General features: G+C 44.3%; 1 protein-coding gene across 4 annotated transcripts in view; it reads right to left on the bottom strand.

Annotated features, from left to right (window-relative positions):
* Nucleotides 1-6,481: 6,481 nt before the first annotated feature.
* The window catches only part of ZNF19 (zinc finger protein 19), a 30,097-nt gene continuing 18,100 nt past the window's right edge, over nt 6,482-18,478 (bottom strand). For 2 of the 4 annotated variants that reach the window (XM_046682728.1, XM_046682727.1), the window contains exons 5-8: nt 14,820-14,882; nt 11,450-11,576; nt 10,788-10,901; nt 6,482-8,382 (exon numbers count right to left, since the gene is read on the bottom strand). In XM_046682728.1, coding sequence (XP_046538684.1) covers nt 7,289-8,382; nt 10,788-10,901; nt 11,450-11,576; nt 14,820-14,882 — 1,398 coding nt within the window. In that variant the 3' untranslated portion in view covers nt 6,482-7,288. Of the gene's footprint in view, nt 8,383-10,438; nt 10,749-10,787; nt 10,902-11,449; nt 11,577-14,819; nt 14,883-17,470; nt 17,495-18,478 lie in introns of those variants that run through there. The other 2 variants (XM_046682729.1, XM_046682730.1) reach the window with 2 other exon arrangements.

Below are 18,478 nucleotides of genomic sequence, written 5' to 3'. Positions count from 1 at the left end.
TTCTCCTGTCATGGAACTCATAGATAATGGCTTAGAAGATCATAGATAATGTAGACAACCTACATTTTGAAAACTAATGTTATGCCTTAACTGTAACAAAGGAGAAATAAAAGGAAAATAATTTATAATTAAAAATACATATTTCAGTATGTAAATGTTTGGTCATGACTGCTGTATGAGACCTAATGAAGTGGTCAGATACTTGCCTTTTCATATCTAATGTGCCTAAATGCCACAGCCACAATGCTGTGTCTTATACTGGTGTTTCGAAAATCACAAGGTATGATCTAAAATGGTGAACTCTTTTTGGTAAAGTTCTGAATGAAGCACAGTACAATCTTCTCTTGATTATACAGTAGTTATATTTCTGGAGAATCTGCATATGTTAAAACTGTGCAGAAATACATTGTGGTTATCTGAAAAACAGTTTCTAGATTCTGGTAATTTAGAAACAGTTTTTACCTACGTGAATGTCCAGGAAGACATGAGAAAAGCTGTGAAAACTTTTTCAATAGGCGGGACCATCCTGTGCATTGCAGGATTTGTGGCACTCCTGGCTCCCAGCCAATACTACCAAACATTGTGACAAAAATACCTCCATAAAATTCCAAAATGAGCCCTGGGGGAGGAGGGACAGCACTAAAAACCAATGAACTGACCACCCTTAAGTTCCCTCCCAACACTGATAGTGCAGGCCTTTCTTCTTCCAGCTCTGACCTCTCCAGTGCTGCTGCTTCACTGGAAGAGGATTGGCTCCCACTCGCCTTTCCAGCCTCTTAACACTCCCGTTCTCCCCACTCTCCCAGACTCTCTCACTTGCTGAACGTACTTTTCTGTAAACCTAGAATGCCCTCCCCTTCCCACCCTCTGTCTTGACTGTTACTTGAAGTCTCAGCTCAAATCCCATTTCCCCTAGAAAGCAAGGCTTCCCTGACCACCCACAATAAGGCAGGCCCCCCAGCCATCACAGCACCCTGTGCTTCTCAGTAGTTGGCACATTTGTATTTCTTTAATGGTGACAGTTAAAAAAAAAAAAATCTATCTTCTCTGCTGGCTCCAGGGAGCAGGGACTATATATCTGTCTTGTTCAACACCATTATCCTCAGCTAGAGCACAGGTCTGACACAAGGAGGCATGCGATAAACTTTTTTTTTCAATGTTTGGGTCCAAAGGCTTCAACCCCAATTCCTGAGTTGAACTTCTCTTTATTTCTGTGCCACTAGAGATAGGATATGTCTTAGGCCTGGGATTATGACACTGACCATTGCCAGGAGCCCTTCTCAGCGTTGCCCTGACCTTGATCGTCACTCTTTCCCAAAATGAGCACTTTACATGGCTTATCTCATTCAAATAAGAAAATAGTCCCATGATTGGGCAGGGTGATAGCTGGGGATTACATTGTTCTTGGCATAAGTGCTGTTTCTACTTCTTCCTAGGCTCAGAAAGCAGACCTTTAGCTAGGAATGAGAGTTTGCCTAAAGAAATATGAAGGAATTTGGAGTTTTACAGAAATGCTTGCCCCAAATGTTGGATTATAAACCAGTTGCCTAATTTTACAGATAAGAAAAAAGGACCACCTAAATAACCATGAAGCTCCTACCACTAAGAGTGCTATGACAGGTGCATGCCAAGTTACAAAATCTCTATGGAAGGCCTGGAAAGGCAGACCACTCACTGTCTGTCAATCTCTGTTCTTCCTTTCTTATTTAGTAACAGAATCTCTAGCGAGGCAAAGACAGTCCAGAAAAAATAACACACTTGCCAGCGCCCTTTAGGGCAAAGTGTGGGAATGTAGCCAACTTCTGGCAAATAGGCTCTAAGAAAAATCAATGCTGTCCCCTTAAAGAGAAGAGACATGCCTTCCTTGGCCCTACACCCATTAGCTGGGTGGAATGCTGACAGGGTCGGGGTCGGGGGTGAGCATCTTGGACCGTATGAATAAGGATGTGGCCCCTGGGAATGACAGAGCATCCAGAAGGAGGAGTCATGGAGCTGCTATATCAGCTCTAGACTGCTTACCTTCAGATGATATATGAATGCGATATAAGCTTTCATCCTGATTAAACCACATTGATCTGGGTTATTCAAATTAATACCCAAGCTTACATCCTAACTAATACCCCTAGTAATGAGAGATGATGGAAAACATCACTTTTTTTTTTTTTTTTTTAACTAATAGCTTTCTTCTTATTTGTCCCTAGGAAGAACCTTGAGTGGTATTCTCCATGTAGTGCAATCAGGTATAAGATATTTCCCCCAAACTTGAAGGATATTGGCCCCCAGAATAACCCAGTGGTACCAGGTTCCAAACCCACAGAGCTCCCAAGAGAGTTCAATTATCAGCACTGATGCTGAACTTCCCTAGAAGAGAAAGAATCCCATCTCCCATATTGCCATAAAGAGGCTTCTAAAAGAGTGCTGCCTTTAGAAGATTACAATCACTAGGCACACAGGAGTCAAAAGTCTCAGGAAATTAGTGGAATGCAATGCAATGTGTGTTTATAGTGCAGTGCTGTCCAAGGACTCGACCACAGAAGAAAATAGGGAAACCGTGGCGCTGTCCCTGGTGCTAGCTCTGTTCTCAGCCGCGTGTTTACGGAGCTCTCCAGGGTTCCGGGTCTGAACACAAAACCTGTGTTCTCCAACTTGGTGATGGTCCGCTCTGACTAAATTTTAACCTTGATCTCCAGGCACTTGTCTCATTCTTTTGAATTCAGCTGGCCAGAACCTGCCACACATTACCTAGTGCCACAGCTTCTGCTTCTCTCTGCCTATCGCCCTGCTTCAAAATCCAGAGAAATCCAGGATGAGAATTTCTTGTGGACCCGAATGGCCAGGGGAGGCTCTTCTGCGAACTTTTCTTAGACCTTAAAGATTTCTAATAATCATAATTTGAGAAATTAAAAAGATAAAGATTACATTTTCTTGTTGGTAATAATAAATTACCTCAACACAATTTAAACATAATAAAAGTCCACAATCTAAACACCATTTAAGCATAATAAAGTGTAATAGAATCAGAAACTCCCTATGTTCCAATGGCTTTGTTCAGCCACCTTAAAACCCTTTTCCTGAGTTACCTTGCATGCAGGTGACCTGAACCACAAAAACATGTTTCATCTGAACTTCACTTTAATTAGCTAGTAAATCGCTCATGTTTATCATTCAATTGTTTCTTCACATGGTCCTGAAGAAGTCGCAGAAGGTATCATAGCCATTTTATAGATGAGGAAAAACGGACCTTCCAGGTTACAGCCTTTGTAGAATGTAGGGTATAGTGGGGGAGACAAGCTTTCAGTAATCAGCACCTGAATAAATAAACCATTGTAAGCTTTTATTCTTGTGAAGATAAAGAGCACTTGAGCAGGGCAAGGTGAGTTCTGAGTTCACACAGAACCATCCACCACAGCTACAGCTGAAAAGAAGTGTCCCTAGGGATGTGACATGGGTACCAGAGGCGTCTGCTCTATTTTCCCATCAATCTGATGGGTTTCATTGTTCCCAAACTGTAAAAGAAGCATAAACAGTGCTAATCTCAGAGTTAGGAAAATCTAAATTCATACAGATAGCTGTCCACAAAAATCGTTTCCCTTTCCAAAAAGCTTTTAGACACATAGAATTAGATTGTAGTCGTGGACTGAAGCTGAGGCTGCTAGCTGCCCACGAAAACATCCATTCTCCCCCTCCTCCTCAGTAGCAGAATTCCCAGTTTATTTGATGTAGCACACTGCCACTCAGCTAAGAAACTTCCCAGTGACCTTAGCAGCCTGGTAATACAGCCACATGACTAAGTTCTTGACAAAAGCATTTAACTGGAAACGTCCTGTGGCACTTACAGAAAGTCCTCTTAAAAGAAAGTGTGCCTTTTTTCCTGCTTCCATATTGTGGAGTGGAACAAACACTGATGGAGCGCTAGCAGCCACCTTGGACCATGAGGATTATAACCATACTGATAGCCAAGTGGCAATCTGGAAGGAGACTGGGTCACTGCTGACATTGTACAACTGCCTTGCCAGCCCTGGGCTGTCTGTCCTAAGACTTCTTTTATGAGAGAAATGAATTTCTGTCTTGTATTAGAGTCTACTCTTTTAGCCTTTTCTGTTATATACAGATTAACCCAATTAATTGTTAGTAAGCTAATAGCCACCCAAAGATATCAGGTCGTAATCCCTGGAACCTGTGAGTGCTACCTTAAGATGGGAAAGTTTCTGCAGATGTGGTTAAGGGTTTTGAGATGAGATTATCCTGGATTATCTGAGTGGATCTAAATGTCATCACAAATGTCCTTATGCAAGAAGCAGAGGGAGATTAGACACAGAGGAGGTGATGTGAAGACAGCAGTAGAAATTGGAGTGACATGGCTACAAGCTAAGGAATGCTGGCAGCTACCAGAAGCTGGGAGAGACAAGGCAGATTCTGCCCTAGAGCCTCCTGAGGGAGTGTGGCCCTGCCCACACCTTGAACTCAGCCCAGGGAAACTGATTTCAGACTTCCAGCCTCCAGAAATGAGAGTAAATTTCTGTTGTTTTCAGCCACTAAGTTTGTGGTAATTTGTCACAGAACCATAGGAAACTTATAACCATTAACTGATTCAAAGACAGTTACTCAGTTGGAAGGGGCTTTCTGACAGCGGCACTGGGTCAGGGACCATGGATGCCAACTACTTGATAGAGAAGTCCAGGAAAATGAAAACGATTAAACATCACTCACCTATCCCCATGTCTCAAACCAGCCAGCTCTCTGGTTCATCTACGTGATAGAAAATACCTATTTTCAGATGGTATTGAGAGGTATAGATGTTTAACAATCTCCCAACGCCGCACAGCCACTAAGGGTGGGGGGACCTAAGAACGAGGTCCTCTGCCTCCTAGGACAGACTACCTCCCTTGCAACAGCCATAAAGACAGTCTGTACTAAACACGTCGTACTGTTGTATCTCAACCTGTTTTCCCTCGTGATACCTATTCCCCATCTACCTTCCTTTCTGTGAAGTCAGGCACAGTGTCCCCTTATCTTGACTTGATCCTGATATTCTCCTCCACCCCTAAGGAACATTATCAGTCTCTTCAAACAACCCACTCTTCTGTTACTGAGACATACTTGTCACAGACCTTACCTCTGATTTCTATAGAGCAATACTGTGATGGCTGGAACATGGGCTCTGAAACCAGGCTGCCTGTATTGAATCCCTACTCTGCTACTTCCCATGTCCTTGGGCAACCTAATTAATCCTTCCTCAACTGTAACATGGAGCTAAGTACAGCACCTGCTTCATACAGTAGTTGTATTGCGTATGTGCAGTGATTAGGAGAGCTCAGCATACGGCGAGTGTCAAAAAATACTGCTGTGACGATCATTTATTAAAAGGCAGCTGATGCAGCAACATGTGAAACTAAGTCCCTGACCTTGGTTACTCTAACCAGTTTTTTTTTTTTCCTGAGTGACTTGTAGATTTTCTGCAGTCAAAATGATCCCTCTGGAAATAACTCAAATGCCCATCAACAGTAGGCAGTAAACTGTGGTATATTCATGTAATGGAATACCACGCAGCAATAATTAATCTATGCTGATGATTCCATTTACGTAAACCTGTGGTGATGGAATTTAGAATAGAGGGTACCATGAGAGAGAAGTAATGAGTGGAGTGGAGCACAGGGAGACTTACAGGATGCTGGTACATTCTATCTCCTGATCTTGGTACTGATTATAAGGCTATGTTCTTTGTAAAAATTCAAGTTGTACAACTATGACTTTGCATTTTTCTGTGTGTATATTATACTTCAATTAAAAAAGTTTACTTAAAAAGCTATCCCTGACGCCAGCCCAGTGGCTGAGTGGTTAAAATTCCATGCATTCCTCTTTGGTGCCTGGGTTTGCAGGTTTGGATCCTGGGCATGGACCTACTCCACTCATCAGCCATGCTGTGGAGGCATCCCACATGCAAAGTAGAGAAGGACTGACACAGATATTAGCTCAGGACTAGTCTTCTTCAAGCAAAAAAAAAAAGGAAGGTTGGCAATGAATCTTAGCTCAGGGTGACTCCTACTCGCCAAAAAATGAAAAAATAAAAAGCTATCCCCCAGCTTATTATTCATTGATTGGTCCAAGCACATGATAGAACTGCTCATCCAACTAATGACAAGTAAGGAAGAGGTGGTGAAGCCACCAAGGTGCTAGGTTTCAAGGAGCAGGATTTCATGGAACAGCTAGTCTGGAATTAGGAAGGGAGCCTGCCACACTGATTGGCAGCAGAAAGGCACATGGGAGAAAAGAGGGTGCATCCATCATCCAAAGAAAAGGGCCAGCTCTTTGTTTTCCTATTGAGACATCTCAGCAGTCTCTCTTATGAGAACCAGAGCATTTCCTTAACCCACTAACCAGATCAAAGGGCTGGGGGGGTGGGGGGGACACGACACATGCTATTCTAGACATTAAATAGGCAAATGCCAAGCTATAAAAGCTACCACAGCCTGGCATTTACCAGTTTAATGCCTAGAATAGCATCCATTCCAAACGAAAACTGAGTCAACAGAAAATGAAAGCTTTAAGAGTGATGGCTTTTGGTTTCATACGTGAGACTTCTCTTGAGAATGGATTCAATGATGCAGACATACTAACACCAACTTTTGTTCTGTTCACTGGCATTCTGATGTAGCCTGGGCAGAAGTATTACAATGGGTTTCCCATTCTCTTCAGTCATGGGGTTTGGGGACTGCCAGGACTATAGCTAAAAACCTTCCCACACATCATACAAACAAAACATTTCTCCTTCATCAGGTCTGTTATCCCTGAAGACTTAAAATAACTGTTACACTGATAAGGTTCTGCATAAGTCAAGACTCTGTTCCAAGGAAAGAAAACCTAACTCAACTTGCTTGAGCAAAAAACCAAAACAAAAACAAAACTCGAATTTATTGGTTACTGGAATTCTAAAACCCAGATGTATTTCTAGGTTCAGATATGGTTTAATGTGGTTGTTCCAGCAGAATCTTCAAGGTTTGATTATTCTCCAACTCTGCTATCTCTTTTGCTGTGCTGACTATTCTCAGCCTCCACAAGAATCCAGGAGTTCCTATCAGCTTTAAGACAAAGGGGAAAAAAAGAGAGTATGTCTTCCTGTTAACTCTTGCCAGGTCCTGGGACTCTAAATGGACCATCTTGATTCACCTACTGACATGTGAACCAACAGCCATGGCTTGCGGGAAGGAATCTGCAGCTGAGCCAGGCCTGTGTCACACATTCCACTCCTGAGCAGAAGATGGAATCCAACAGGAAATTTAGTGTACTATCACCAGTAAAAGGGGGTAAAAAATTCTGGGAGGCCAAAACGACAAATGTCCAGCACAGGCTTCTCTCCAGGATGGACATGACCTGGCTGGGAAGAAGTCCTGAAGGCTTTTTCATACTTCACACACTCATAGGGTTTCTCTCTAGTATAGATTCTTTGATGCTGAAGAAGATTTCTTTTCCTAGTGAAGACTTTTCCACACTTACCACATACATAGGAAGACTCCTGAATATGGATTCGTAGATGCCTTTTCAATTGTTCCTTAGCACTAAAGGCTTTTCCACAACCTACACAGTCAAAGGGTTTCTCCTCGCTGTGGACTCTCTGATGCCGAGTTAATTTTGTATGAAAATTGAAGGCTTGCCCACATATTTCACAAGTATAAGGCTTTTCCCCTGTGTGAATACGCTGATGTTGGCTAAGATGGGAATTCCTTCTGAAGCTTTTGCCACACTCATTACATTCATAGGGTTTCTCTCCAGTGTGGATTTTCTGATGTCGAAGTAGTGGTGAATTACGAACAAAAGCTTTTCCACACTCGTTACACTCGTAAGGTTTCTCTCCAGTGTGGATTCTCTGATGTATCACAAATTCAGAACTACTGGTGAAACTATTTCCACACTCTGTGCAGAGATAGGGTCTGTCCCCACTATGGATTCTCTGATGCCTGATGAGATTTGCATTATCATTGAAGGCTCTCCCACGCTCCTCACACTGATAGGGTTTCTCTCCAGTGTGGATTCTCTGATGCCGAATTAATGAAGAATTGCCATTAAAGGCTTTTCCACACTCAATGCACTCAAAGGGTTTCTCCCCAGTGTGGATTCTCTGGTGTCTAACATAGTAAGAAAGAAAGCTGAAGCATCTCCCACACTCCTGACATCTGAAGGGTTTCCTATCACAGTGGATTCTTGGAACCTTTCCTCTAATATTTTTCACTGTGGGGATTTCCTGGTGCTTCTCCAGCTTACATGTTTCTAGGAAGTTGGTTCTCTGAACAACACTCTTCTGCAGACCATGTGACAACATCATGTCTCTTTCTTCAGAAATTCCCTGGGTTGATGTGGACTCATTGTCAATGTTGGCCTCAGTATCTGACATAATAGAGAGAAAATACAAATGTCACCTGAGAATTATACTAGAAACAAAAGAGCACCAAAATTATAGGGCTTTTAGAGATTACTATTACAACCTCCACGTCGGCCTGCTAGCAAGACAAGGCTATTAAAATGAAAGTGCCAAACATCACAGACAGAGAATAGTTGAGGTGGAACAACGTATTAGTGTACACATCGCACATCACATTGCTTCCTAAGCTTTTCCAGACTCTATATTTGAATGACTTCTCCCTGGTATGTTCTAGTATCTTTTGACCTTACGGTATTTACAGTTCTACAAAATACCAAAGAAGGCAAGGCTTTAAGAGCAAGTAGTGACACTGGGGCTGGCAAGACTCAGAGTCTGAAAGTAAAACAGAACGTCAGAATGTAAAGGCAATGAATGAATTGTTGTTCTTTTAAAAAATTCATACCCAGCAGATGTCCCAAAGACTGGAGACACTGGGCATTAAGGACACTAGGCTGTGGCAAGACAGAAAAGAAAATCACAGAGGCACTTAGAGGACATCACCCCCAAAGGTTCTTAACTGCAGCTCCACAGATGATGAGTGAACACCCTAAAATCGTTGGCAATTGCTGTCTTGTCATCACTCTTGAAAAAGTCTGAACCTCAGACATGCAGAAACTACTGTCCTAGCTCTCTTCCTGTTTGGAAAGAGAAGAACACAATTTACTTAGATACACCAAGACTGCAGAGTGTTCCTTCTCATATTAGCAAAAAGGAGACAAACAGTCACCCGGAAAATGGCATTTGCTCAGACTCTAGAGCAGGCCTTCTCAGTGGCCTGCTCTAGCCATCCACTTACACATTCTAAAGGAAACTCAGACTCTGCAGTTAGATCGGAATTCATATGAATTCGAAAAGCTCCTCCTATGTCATGACTTCCCAGTGTTATCTGACTTACCTCTCCATTTTTATGGCTGAGTTTTGATAAGATCTGGTCAATTCAAGCTCCACACACTCATTCCAATTCCATGTTCGCATTACCACTATCCCCTACCCAATTCACTCACTCAAAAGTCATTGCCTGATATATAATAACAGTTTAACAGAATTTTATGCCTTCAGTTTCCTTCAGACTGATGAAACCACATACTAAGTTGAGTTAATATTTTGCAAACAGACAATTATGGGCCTATGTCACTAGTAGCAAGGACACTGTGGCAGGGGTTGCTGCTCTTGCTCCAACTTCTGTTTCGTCTGCTCTCTCATTTCCTGTTCCCATGCTGTAAGTTCTTTAGGATAGAGCCCTTAGGTCTACCACAAACTCTGCATTCTAGATTTTACACATGAGGCTGGGTGAGTAAGCTGTACCAACTATATTCATCTACACTGCTAGCTAGGTTAAGGAGATCAGGGTACACTGCAGACTCTGCCAGCCGCAGATTTGAGAAGTCAAGAATAGGAAGTCTTGCCAGCCCGGTGGCATAGTGGTTAAGTGCATGTGCTCCACTTTGGCGGCCAAGTTGCATGGGTTCAGATCCCAGGCGCAGACCTACACCACTCATCAAGCCATGCTGTGGCAGCGTCCCACATACAAAGTGGAGGAAGACTGGCCCAGATGTTAGCTAAGGGACAATCTTCCTCAAGCAAAAAGAGGAAGATTGGCAACAGATGTTAGCTCAGGGCCAATTTTCCTCACCAAAAAAAAGAATAGGAAGTCTTGCTTGGGCTTTGAGTCCTAAGTCTCATGCTCTTGCACTGCTTACTACAAAAGACAGAAGAATACTTGCAGGTGGGCTCCAGAAATAACCATTTTTAAATATGCTCCCCAGGTGATTCTCCTGCACATTAAACTGCAAAGTTCTTCACAATGATTTATGGACCCTCTATTCCCTTCCTCAGGTCAGAAAATCTACCTTCTCTTTCTCCACATGAAATCCACTGTAATTTGTCAAATTTGGAGCTCACGGCCTGCCACTGAGCTTCTAAATAGGAACTCCTCTCACCCCTCTTTCTGTCGTGCTCCCACAGCCCACTGCCTATATACCAACAATAGCAATTAACACATTTTTATTTTTAGCTCCTTACATCTGTCTCCATAACTTGTATCCTCCAGAGCTTCTTCAACAAAGCTTGGAACATGGCAAGTGCTGAAAAACTGCTCCTGAATAAATCCATCCCGCCCAAGGAAGGAGGGCCACTGAAGCAGGCAATGCTGAAACTCAGAAAGGAGCAATGGATTCAAGAATTGCATATGAGATCTATTAAGTGGAAATATGTTATCTTGATAAGAGTTAAAACTGGTGGGAAAGGTTTCATATTTTACCTATTAGGAGAAATCATCTATTTTATTTAAATCCTTCTCAGCATTGTTCATTTTAAAATACACTGCTATGTAAAGTTCTAGAGTTGCCAGTTCTAAACCTGCCTCGTTTACCTTTACAGATGTCTGTGGTCCTCTCTGCAGGTGGGTCATCCTGTGCCTCCAGGCCCCAGGACAAATCCCCTCCCTCCAGAAGTGAGAACAGGGCAGGTGTGGGAATTGGGTATCCTGAAGGGGGGAGAAAATGGCACCTTTCAGCCCTGGTCTGCTGGGTCAGAAGAAGGAAAACCCCAAGAGCCTCAGTAAAAATAACACCCACAGAAGAGGGCTCAGAACTGGGGACAGACAAGGATATTTTGATCAAGAAGAAACTGAGCATTTGTGACCTTTTGCTCATTAAAATTAGGTAAGAAAGATCCTGCAAGACATGTGTAAACACAGGGAAAGGGTCACACCCATCCCTAGACCATATGGGGAGAGCAACTTGGCTCTGCAACACAAACTACTTATTCCTTACTGTGCAGGGGCCTTAGGAGGATGAGGCACACTCTTACCAGGGGACAGCCATACCCTACACTGGGACCAAACCGACCCAAGACCTCTCCCTACCCAGCAAACTCTGAAGTGGTTCGTTTGGCCTCAGCCCTGGAGCCACGCAGCAGAGGATACTAGAGACAACCCCTCCCTCTCCACACTGCACCCCAAGCCTATAAGGAGAAAAGAAAGAAGGAAAAGGGAAAGCACAGATCTGCGTCCCGGGAGGAAAGTGGCCTTACCCAGGGATGTCAAGTTCCCATAATTCTCCAACATCACACTTCTGTATAAGGCCCTCTGTGCGGGAGAAAGGCCAGCCCATTCTGCCTGGGTGAAGTACACAGCCACGTCCTCGAAGGTCATCACCTCCTAAAACAAGAGTTTCCTGTTGCCCCAAAGCCAATTCTCTGACTCAGGACCTGAGTGTGGGGTACAGGAGACAGTATGAGGAAGGGGTCCTATTAGGGATGGCTAATGAGAAAAGGTGAAACAACTCGGTGTTAGATCATTAAATGACTATTTCTACAACCAAAAATCTGGAACATCTTTCACTACCAGAAGACCTTCCACTAGGACATAAAATTTAGTGTTATGAAACATGATAAAAACATCTCAAAAATCTTGGAAAGTCTCCCATTAATTAACCTTCCTAGAGAAAAATCTCTTTTATTTTGTAAATACTTCGTCTTTTACTGTTACACCTACAAGTGGACAATTAGCTTCAATCTGTGCAGATACCCACACTCATAGGTAGCATCTCAGGACCTACCTGTCCCCCTTCACTGCCCAGCCAATCCATTGGCTTCCCACATGTGCTCAGTCTGCCCTAAACCTCAAGCCCACATAACAAGAGCAGAGTCACAGGTTGCCCTGAGGAGCCCATCTCATCCATCGCCCACTTGTTGCTTGAAGGGCTGTGCTGCCTGCGCTCAAGAACGTCCAGCAGAGGGAGCTCAGTGCTGCCTGGGGCAGTCTATTCTGCTTCCTGATGGGTGTTCCTGGGAGAATACGCTTCTGGAAATCAAATCGCTGCTGGGTAGTTGTTTTAGCTGCTTTTCTTTATACCTCGAAGACCATCTGTAATGGCTTCTGCCATCCAAGCCTCATATTTTTGCAATAGCCACCCTTTCCCCTCCCTGACGGCCTCAGCTCTGCCTTCCAGCATCTGGTGTAGACCCTCTACTCACTCCTTAGACTTTGGTGTGGAACTTGGCTACCTGAACAGGCACTGACTATCCTCCCACCTTCTAACGCTCAACCAATTCTGCAGATCTCCACCTTCCAACAGTCCCAGCACTGCTGGGTGACCCAACACGTCTGACCCACCACCTCACACCAAACTCACCTTCCCCCCACGCTGGCTCCCTTCCTAATTTGTACAAACTAATTCCCACGGTGAGTGACAATCCTATTTCCCTGTCTCAGTGAATAGTGCCAATCTCAGCCCAGTCTTCTCTACTAGAAACTTGAGAGTCATCCTAGACTAACTCTCCAGCCGCTGCTCATTTCTCACATGCAGCCAGTGATCAAAGCCTACCAATTTTATTGCCTAATTATTTCTGGAATCAGACTCTTTACTACGGTATAATCAGTACACTAGTTCAACAGCTGGGGACACTTAAACAGCTCCAGTTCCAGGCACCCTGCACCGATCCATCCTCTGCTAGCATATACAATGGTCCATTTAAAATGACAACCTGACCCAGTCAACTGAATGACTTACTGAGTCACCACTAACTACAACAGCACTTCTGAAAGCGTGGTCCCCACAGCAGCAGCAGCATCACCTGAGAACTTGTTGGAAAGACAAACTGGTAGGCCCCACCTCAGAGCAATCTGTGCTTTAATGAGCCCTCCCGGTGATTCTGATGCACACCAGTTTGAGAACCCTGGACTAGAGGGTAAAATCCAAGCTCAGGGGGAGGCACAAGACTGTACGGGTTTAGGAATGAAAGGGAAGACTGGACACAGTAGCTTTAAGGCAATGTTTTGCAAACATCTTTTTACTAAAGTCATGTACCACATAACAGTGTTTCGGTCGACAGACCACATATATGACAGTGGTCCCATAAGGTTAGTACCATATAGCCTCGGTGTGTAATAGTCTTTACCATCTAGGTTCGTGTAAGTACACTCTATGTTCGCCCAACAACAAAATCGCCTAACGATGCCTTTCTCAGAACGCATCCCTGTCATTAAGCGACCCATGACTGTACAGAGAAACTAGCTGGGAAGCTCTGAAACAAAATTCCAGAGAAGGAATGACAAGCCCTGAATGAGGGCAATATAAAATACGGGACAAGTGGAAGAGATAGTAGGCAGAAGCAATCAGACTTGGTAACCCTCTGGAAGTGGTATCAACGGAGACCAGAGACAACAATTACTCAGCAATCTAGAGACTGAGTGGTCAGGACTGCATATGGTGATACCAGTGACTTACCAATACGTACAGAAGATCATAAGAGGTAGGAACTATAAGGAAGACAACGTATCGGTGAAATAGGTAGAGGGACTTGCCAGATGTCAGAAATCTGGGATGGGATGTGGGATTTGGTTCATGGATGCTAAGTTACTAGATAAATAACTCCCAGAAAGAAGGAAATGGTAAAGCAACACCTAGCAATGGATGAGTCTCAAAAGTGCAACACCACTCAAGAAATCAATTTCTGGGGCCGGCTCCGTGGCCGAGTGGTTAAGTTTGCGCGCTCCGCCGCGGTGGCCCAGGGTTCGGATCCTGGGCGCGGACATGGCACCGCTCATCAGGCCACGTTGAGGCGGCATCCCATATCCCACAACTAGAAGGACCTGCAACTAAGATATACAACTATGCACCAGGGGGGTTTGGGAAATAAAGCAAAAAAAAAAAAAAGATTGGCAACAGTTGTTAGCCCAGGTGCCAATCTTTAAAAAAAAAAAATCAATTTCTCTGTTCCACAAACGTAAAGTACTCAATGTTTACTTTACAAATGAAGTCAGCTAAGATGCAAAAAGGTTAAGTGACTGGCTCAAGGCCACTGAGTCCTGATGGGATCTCTAACTTCAGACGTCCTGTCCTAGAGCGTATTTTTCGTACCGTAGGCTGCTGCCTCACCTTAGCCAGCAGCACTCACCTCAAGGAGGATATATTTCCCTGATTCTGAAGCCCAAACTTCTTTCTTTAGGAGAACAAATGGTATAAGCCCCCTTTTTCTTGTCTTCTTCCTGCCATCCCTCTACCCTCACTTCCCAAGAACCTTTCGACCTTGCTGATCTCAGTCACTCCCACTGACACTGGATGCCTACACCACCAGCCTGGGTTCCTCACCCTCACAGATCCCTCTGTGGGGGGAGGTACTGAACCTGGGGACCCTCCAGCTCAGTAGAGATCCTCAGAGTGCAAGAGGGTGCACCTCTGCTCCCCAGGACACCCTCTCCAGCCATTGCTTGCTGGACTTCAGGCTGCTCAGCCCCTCACCACCAGCTTTTCACCCAGCATCCAGTCCTACTGGAGAGAATCAGCAGGGATCTTCCTACTGGTTTGGCTCTAAGACTTTTGCCAGAACCAGCCCTCTCATCCCCCATATCCTTCAAATCAGATCTCTCGAAGGCTGACCTGAGGGATCCAGAGCTCACCCGGTGCCGGGCTTCCAGGGGCATGGCTGCCATCACCTGGGCTCCCTCAGTGAAGGGCAGGGGCTGAGGGAAGAAGCAAAGGGAACCATGAGTGAGCCTGGCCCAATCAAAGGCTCTCCTTGAAACCAACAGACCTGCCAATTACAATAGCAGCAATCATTTACTAAATGCCCACTGGGTAAGAGATGAATAAATATTTCCTCCTTTAATCCACACCATTCCATGAAGTTTGGATGCTGAGGAAACAGATTTTGGAAGGGTGAATAACTTGCCCAAGGGCACCAGAGCCTGTTCTCACCAACATCAAGGAATGCCACCTGTCTTGGGTAAGGCACGAGTGCAGGGGGAACATGACTACACAAAAACCAAAACAAGCAAAAGACACCAAAAAACTTGAAGTAAAACCTAACAAGAGGAAACTCGGACCTTTTTTTTTTTTGAGGAAGATTAGCCCTGAGCTAACATCTGCTGCCAATCCTCCTCTTTTTGCTGAGAAGACTGCCGCTGAGCTAACATCTGTGCCCATCTTCCTCTACTTTATATGTGGGACGCCTGCCACAGCATGGCTTGCTGAGCGGTGCCACGTCCACACCCGGGATCCGAACTGGTGAACCCGGGGCTGCCAAAGCAGAACATGTGAACTTAACTGCTGTGCCACTGGGCCGGCCCCTCAGACCTTTATTTTTAAAAATAAAATTTTACTTCAAAACATAAAAGGGTAAAAAAAATATGTTTTTGGATGAAAAATACATATCCTTTCACTCAGTCCCTACAAAAATCCTCTGAACCTTTTATTTTCCCCAAATGAGAAAACAAGGCTAAGACAATAATTTTCTCTACCAAGTTCACTCAGCTGGTGGATGGATGAACTTGGACCCCAAACAAGATCTGCCAGACTCCAAAGGTCATGCTTTAAATAACTACACGAAAATGCTTCCAATCATAATCGCAACAGGTTTTCTTGTAGAACTTGATAAAGTGATTCTAAAGTAAATAAGGAAAAATAGATAAGAGTAGCCAGGAAAATTCAGAAAACAAATCTCAAAGTAAGTCTTCCCTTTTTTAGACCTTGGGGCAGACATCTTCTTTGTTTATCACCCCATTCTAGGACCCAGGGATAACGAAAACTATTAGCAATGGACCCTGAAAGGCACCTCAACATGCCAAGATTCTATCATCCTCTACAGACACTTTGTATTCTTGTTAAGCAGTCATATTTTACGAAAAAGCCAGCGTGCTCCCTAAAGAAACTCATGGCATGCTGTAATTTCCTGTGCCACTTTCCTCCCTTCTCTTAGTTTAGCCACTGTGGCCTTCTTTCAGTTTGCTCTACCACACCAGTTCAGGACCTTAGTACCTGCTGTTCTGTCTGTCTGAACCATTCTCCACCCCAAGGACCCTTATAACTGATCCTCTCTGCCTGCAATACTCTCCAGCGGCCTGACCTCTCTCCACCTAGGTAATGGCAGCTCATCTTTCAGATCATCCTCTACAGACCAGGTCAGGTCCCCATGTTACACACTCCACTAGCACAGTATTCCCTTTCCTGTATGCCACACCTCCCAGTCCAAGATTATACACTGATGTATGCTTTTTTCATTCAACAGACATTCATCACATACTTATTTCATTCCAGGCCAAGTGTGAGATACAGTAGAGTGAGAATAAAAGGTGTGATTTCTTCCATCACGGAACTTAGTCTAGACTCAAGGAAAGACATACGTTAATCATACTCTCATAAATAACTTTAAGATCACAATTGTGATTAGCGCCAAGGAGAATCTATCCTAGATGGGAAGACTTAAGAATAGGAATTAAGGGGCTGGCCCTGTGGCACAGTAGTTAAGTTCCAAGCCTCTGCTTTGGCACCTGGGTTCTGGGTTCAGATCCCAGCTGACTTACACCACTAGCCAGCCATGCTGTAGTGGCGACCCTCGTAGGAAACAGAGGAAAACTGGCGCAGATGTTAACTCAGGGGAATCTTCCTCAGCAAAAAAAAAAAAAAAAAAAGGAAAAACGGAATTAACTAAATTAAAAGGAAAAATCTTTACAAAAGTAACAGCAAAGGTAAAAGCATGTTCTAGAAGTGAACGGCCAAGAAGACTGTAGCAGAACCAACGGGAGTGTGCTGCAAACGAGGGGGAAGAAGTTGCAAGAGATCCAGCCACGCAGGTCCTTGTGCACATTGAGAATTTGGTCCTCGACCTAAAAGCAACAGGCCGCAGCTACCCAGTAACGAGCAGGTGGAGTGAAACGATCAGATTTGATTAATACGTGGCTTTCCCATTAAGACTGAAAGCTCCCTGAGGGCCGGGTCTGCGCCCCGTCTCCCTCAAAAGTGCATTCCGGGAACCTAGAACGGCAACGGGCATTTAGCAGCTCAATAAGTAGTTGCTGGCCCAACGAGCAATGGGGCTTGGTGGCTGTGTCAGGACACAGGGCGTCTCCTTTCCATCCACGGCCTACATTTCCCCAAGCGGCCGCCGCGGGCTGGGGCGCGCAAAGGCGCACGAGGGAGGGGGGCCAGGACTAACCATGGGCCGCCTCCGACTCCCTCCACCGCGGCACCAGGGACAAAAGCAACAGCCTACTCTACGGTTGAACGGACCGCTCCTGGCAGAGACTCCTGGGCAACAAAACCCAGCACTCACCTCTGTAAAAGTGCAACGTGTGGCGAGACCGGAAATGCGTCACTACGTCGGCGCGTCGCCTAAGCCTCACGTGCTTCTTCTCTAGGAGGCCAGAACGAACCTCTCAGTGGTTCTCTGGCTTTACTCCCCAGGGTGGGGCTTTTTAACGTGGGAGCCTCAGAGATCTTGTATAGGAAAGTTTATCGTTATTTTCGCTAATTTCTAGCTGACATTTAGCATTTTCTTCAATTACGTGTTGGTAGCAAACCACACTACCGTCAGCAGTACCTGTGCCTTTGTCACCAATAGAAATCACAGATATTTTCATATCACATTACAGTTGTCACAGATATCTCAAAATACGGGCTATTCTCGTCGCTAACTGAAAATATTGTTGTTATTAGGCTCACCTTTAGATATTGTCATTTTATTTCATCACATTGGTAAAGATGCGCGTATTTTAATGTATCACAAATTTATTTTTTAAACTACTTAACCGTATTTTAATATAATTGGTTTCGGAGGGGTCCACAGGTGTTGTTACACTGCCAAAGAGGTCGTTGGGCACAAAAAGCTGTCCCCCCTAGAGGTAAAGATCCAGTCACATTAAGAAAGAGCAAGGCTGAGAAGGGATATCCTAAAGAACTATTTAGGACGTGAAAACAGTGGACGTTAAAAAAAAAAAAGATTGAATAAAAGATGTGAAGGGGGAGCACTCTTGGTAGCCATAAAGTATGGATGATCTGATAGATGAAGGTGTCATTAACTGAGGTCAGGAACTCAGGAAGAGGAGCTGGTTTCAGGCAGGAAGATTACAGAATTTGGTTCAAGAAATACTGAATACAATCCCACAACTAGAAGGACATGCAACTAAGATATACAACTGTGTACAGGGTGGGGTTGGGGAGATAAAGCAGAAAAAAAAAAAAAAAAGATTGGCGACAGTTGTTAGGCCAGGTGCCAATCTTGAAAAAAAAAAGAAAGAAAATGCCATCTTTAAAAAAAAAAGAAATACTGACTACACACACA

This window comes from Equus quagga, chromosome 13 (genome assembly GCF_021613505.1).
Source record: "Equus quagga isolate Etosha38 chromosome 13, UCLA_HA_Equagga_1.0, whole genome shotgun sequence".
In the NCBI taxonomy this organism is placed as follows: Eukaryota; Metazoa; Chordata; class Mammalia; order Perissodactyla; family Equidae; genus Equus; species Equus quagga.
This window is presented reverse-complemented; position numbering and strand designations above follow the sequence as displayed.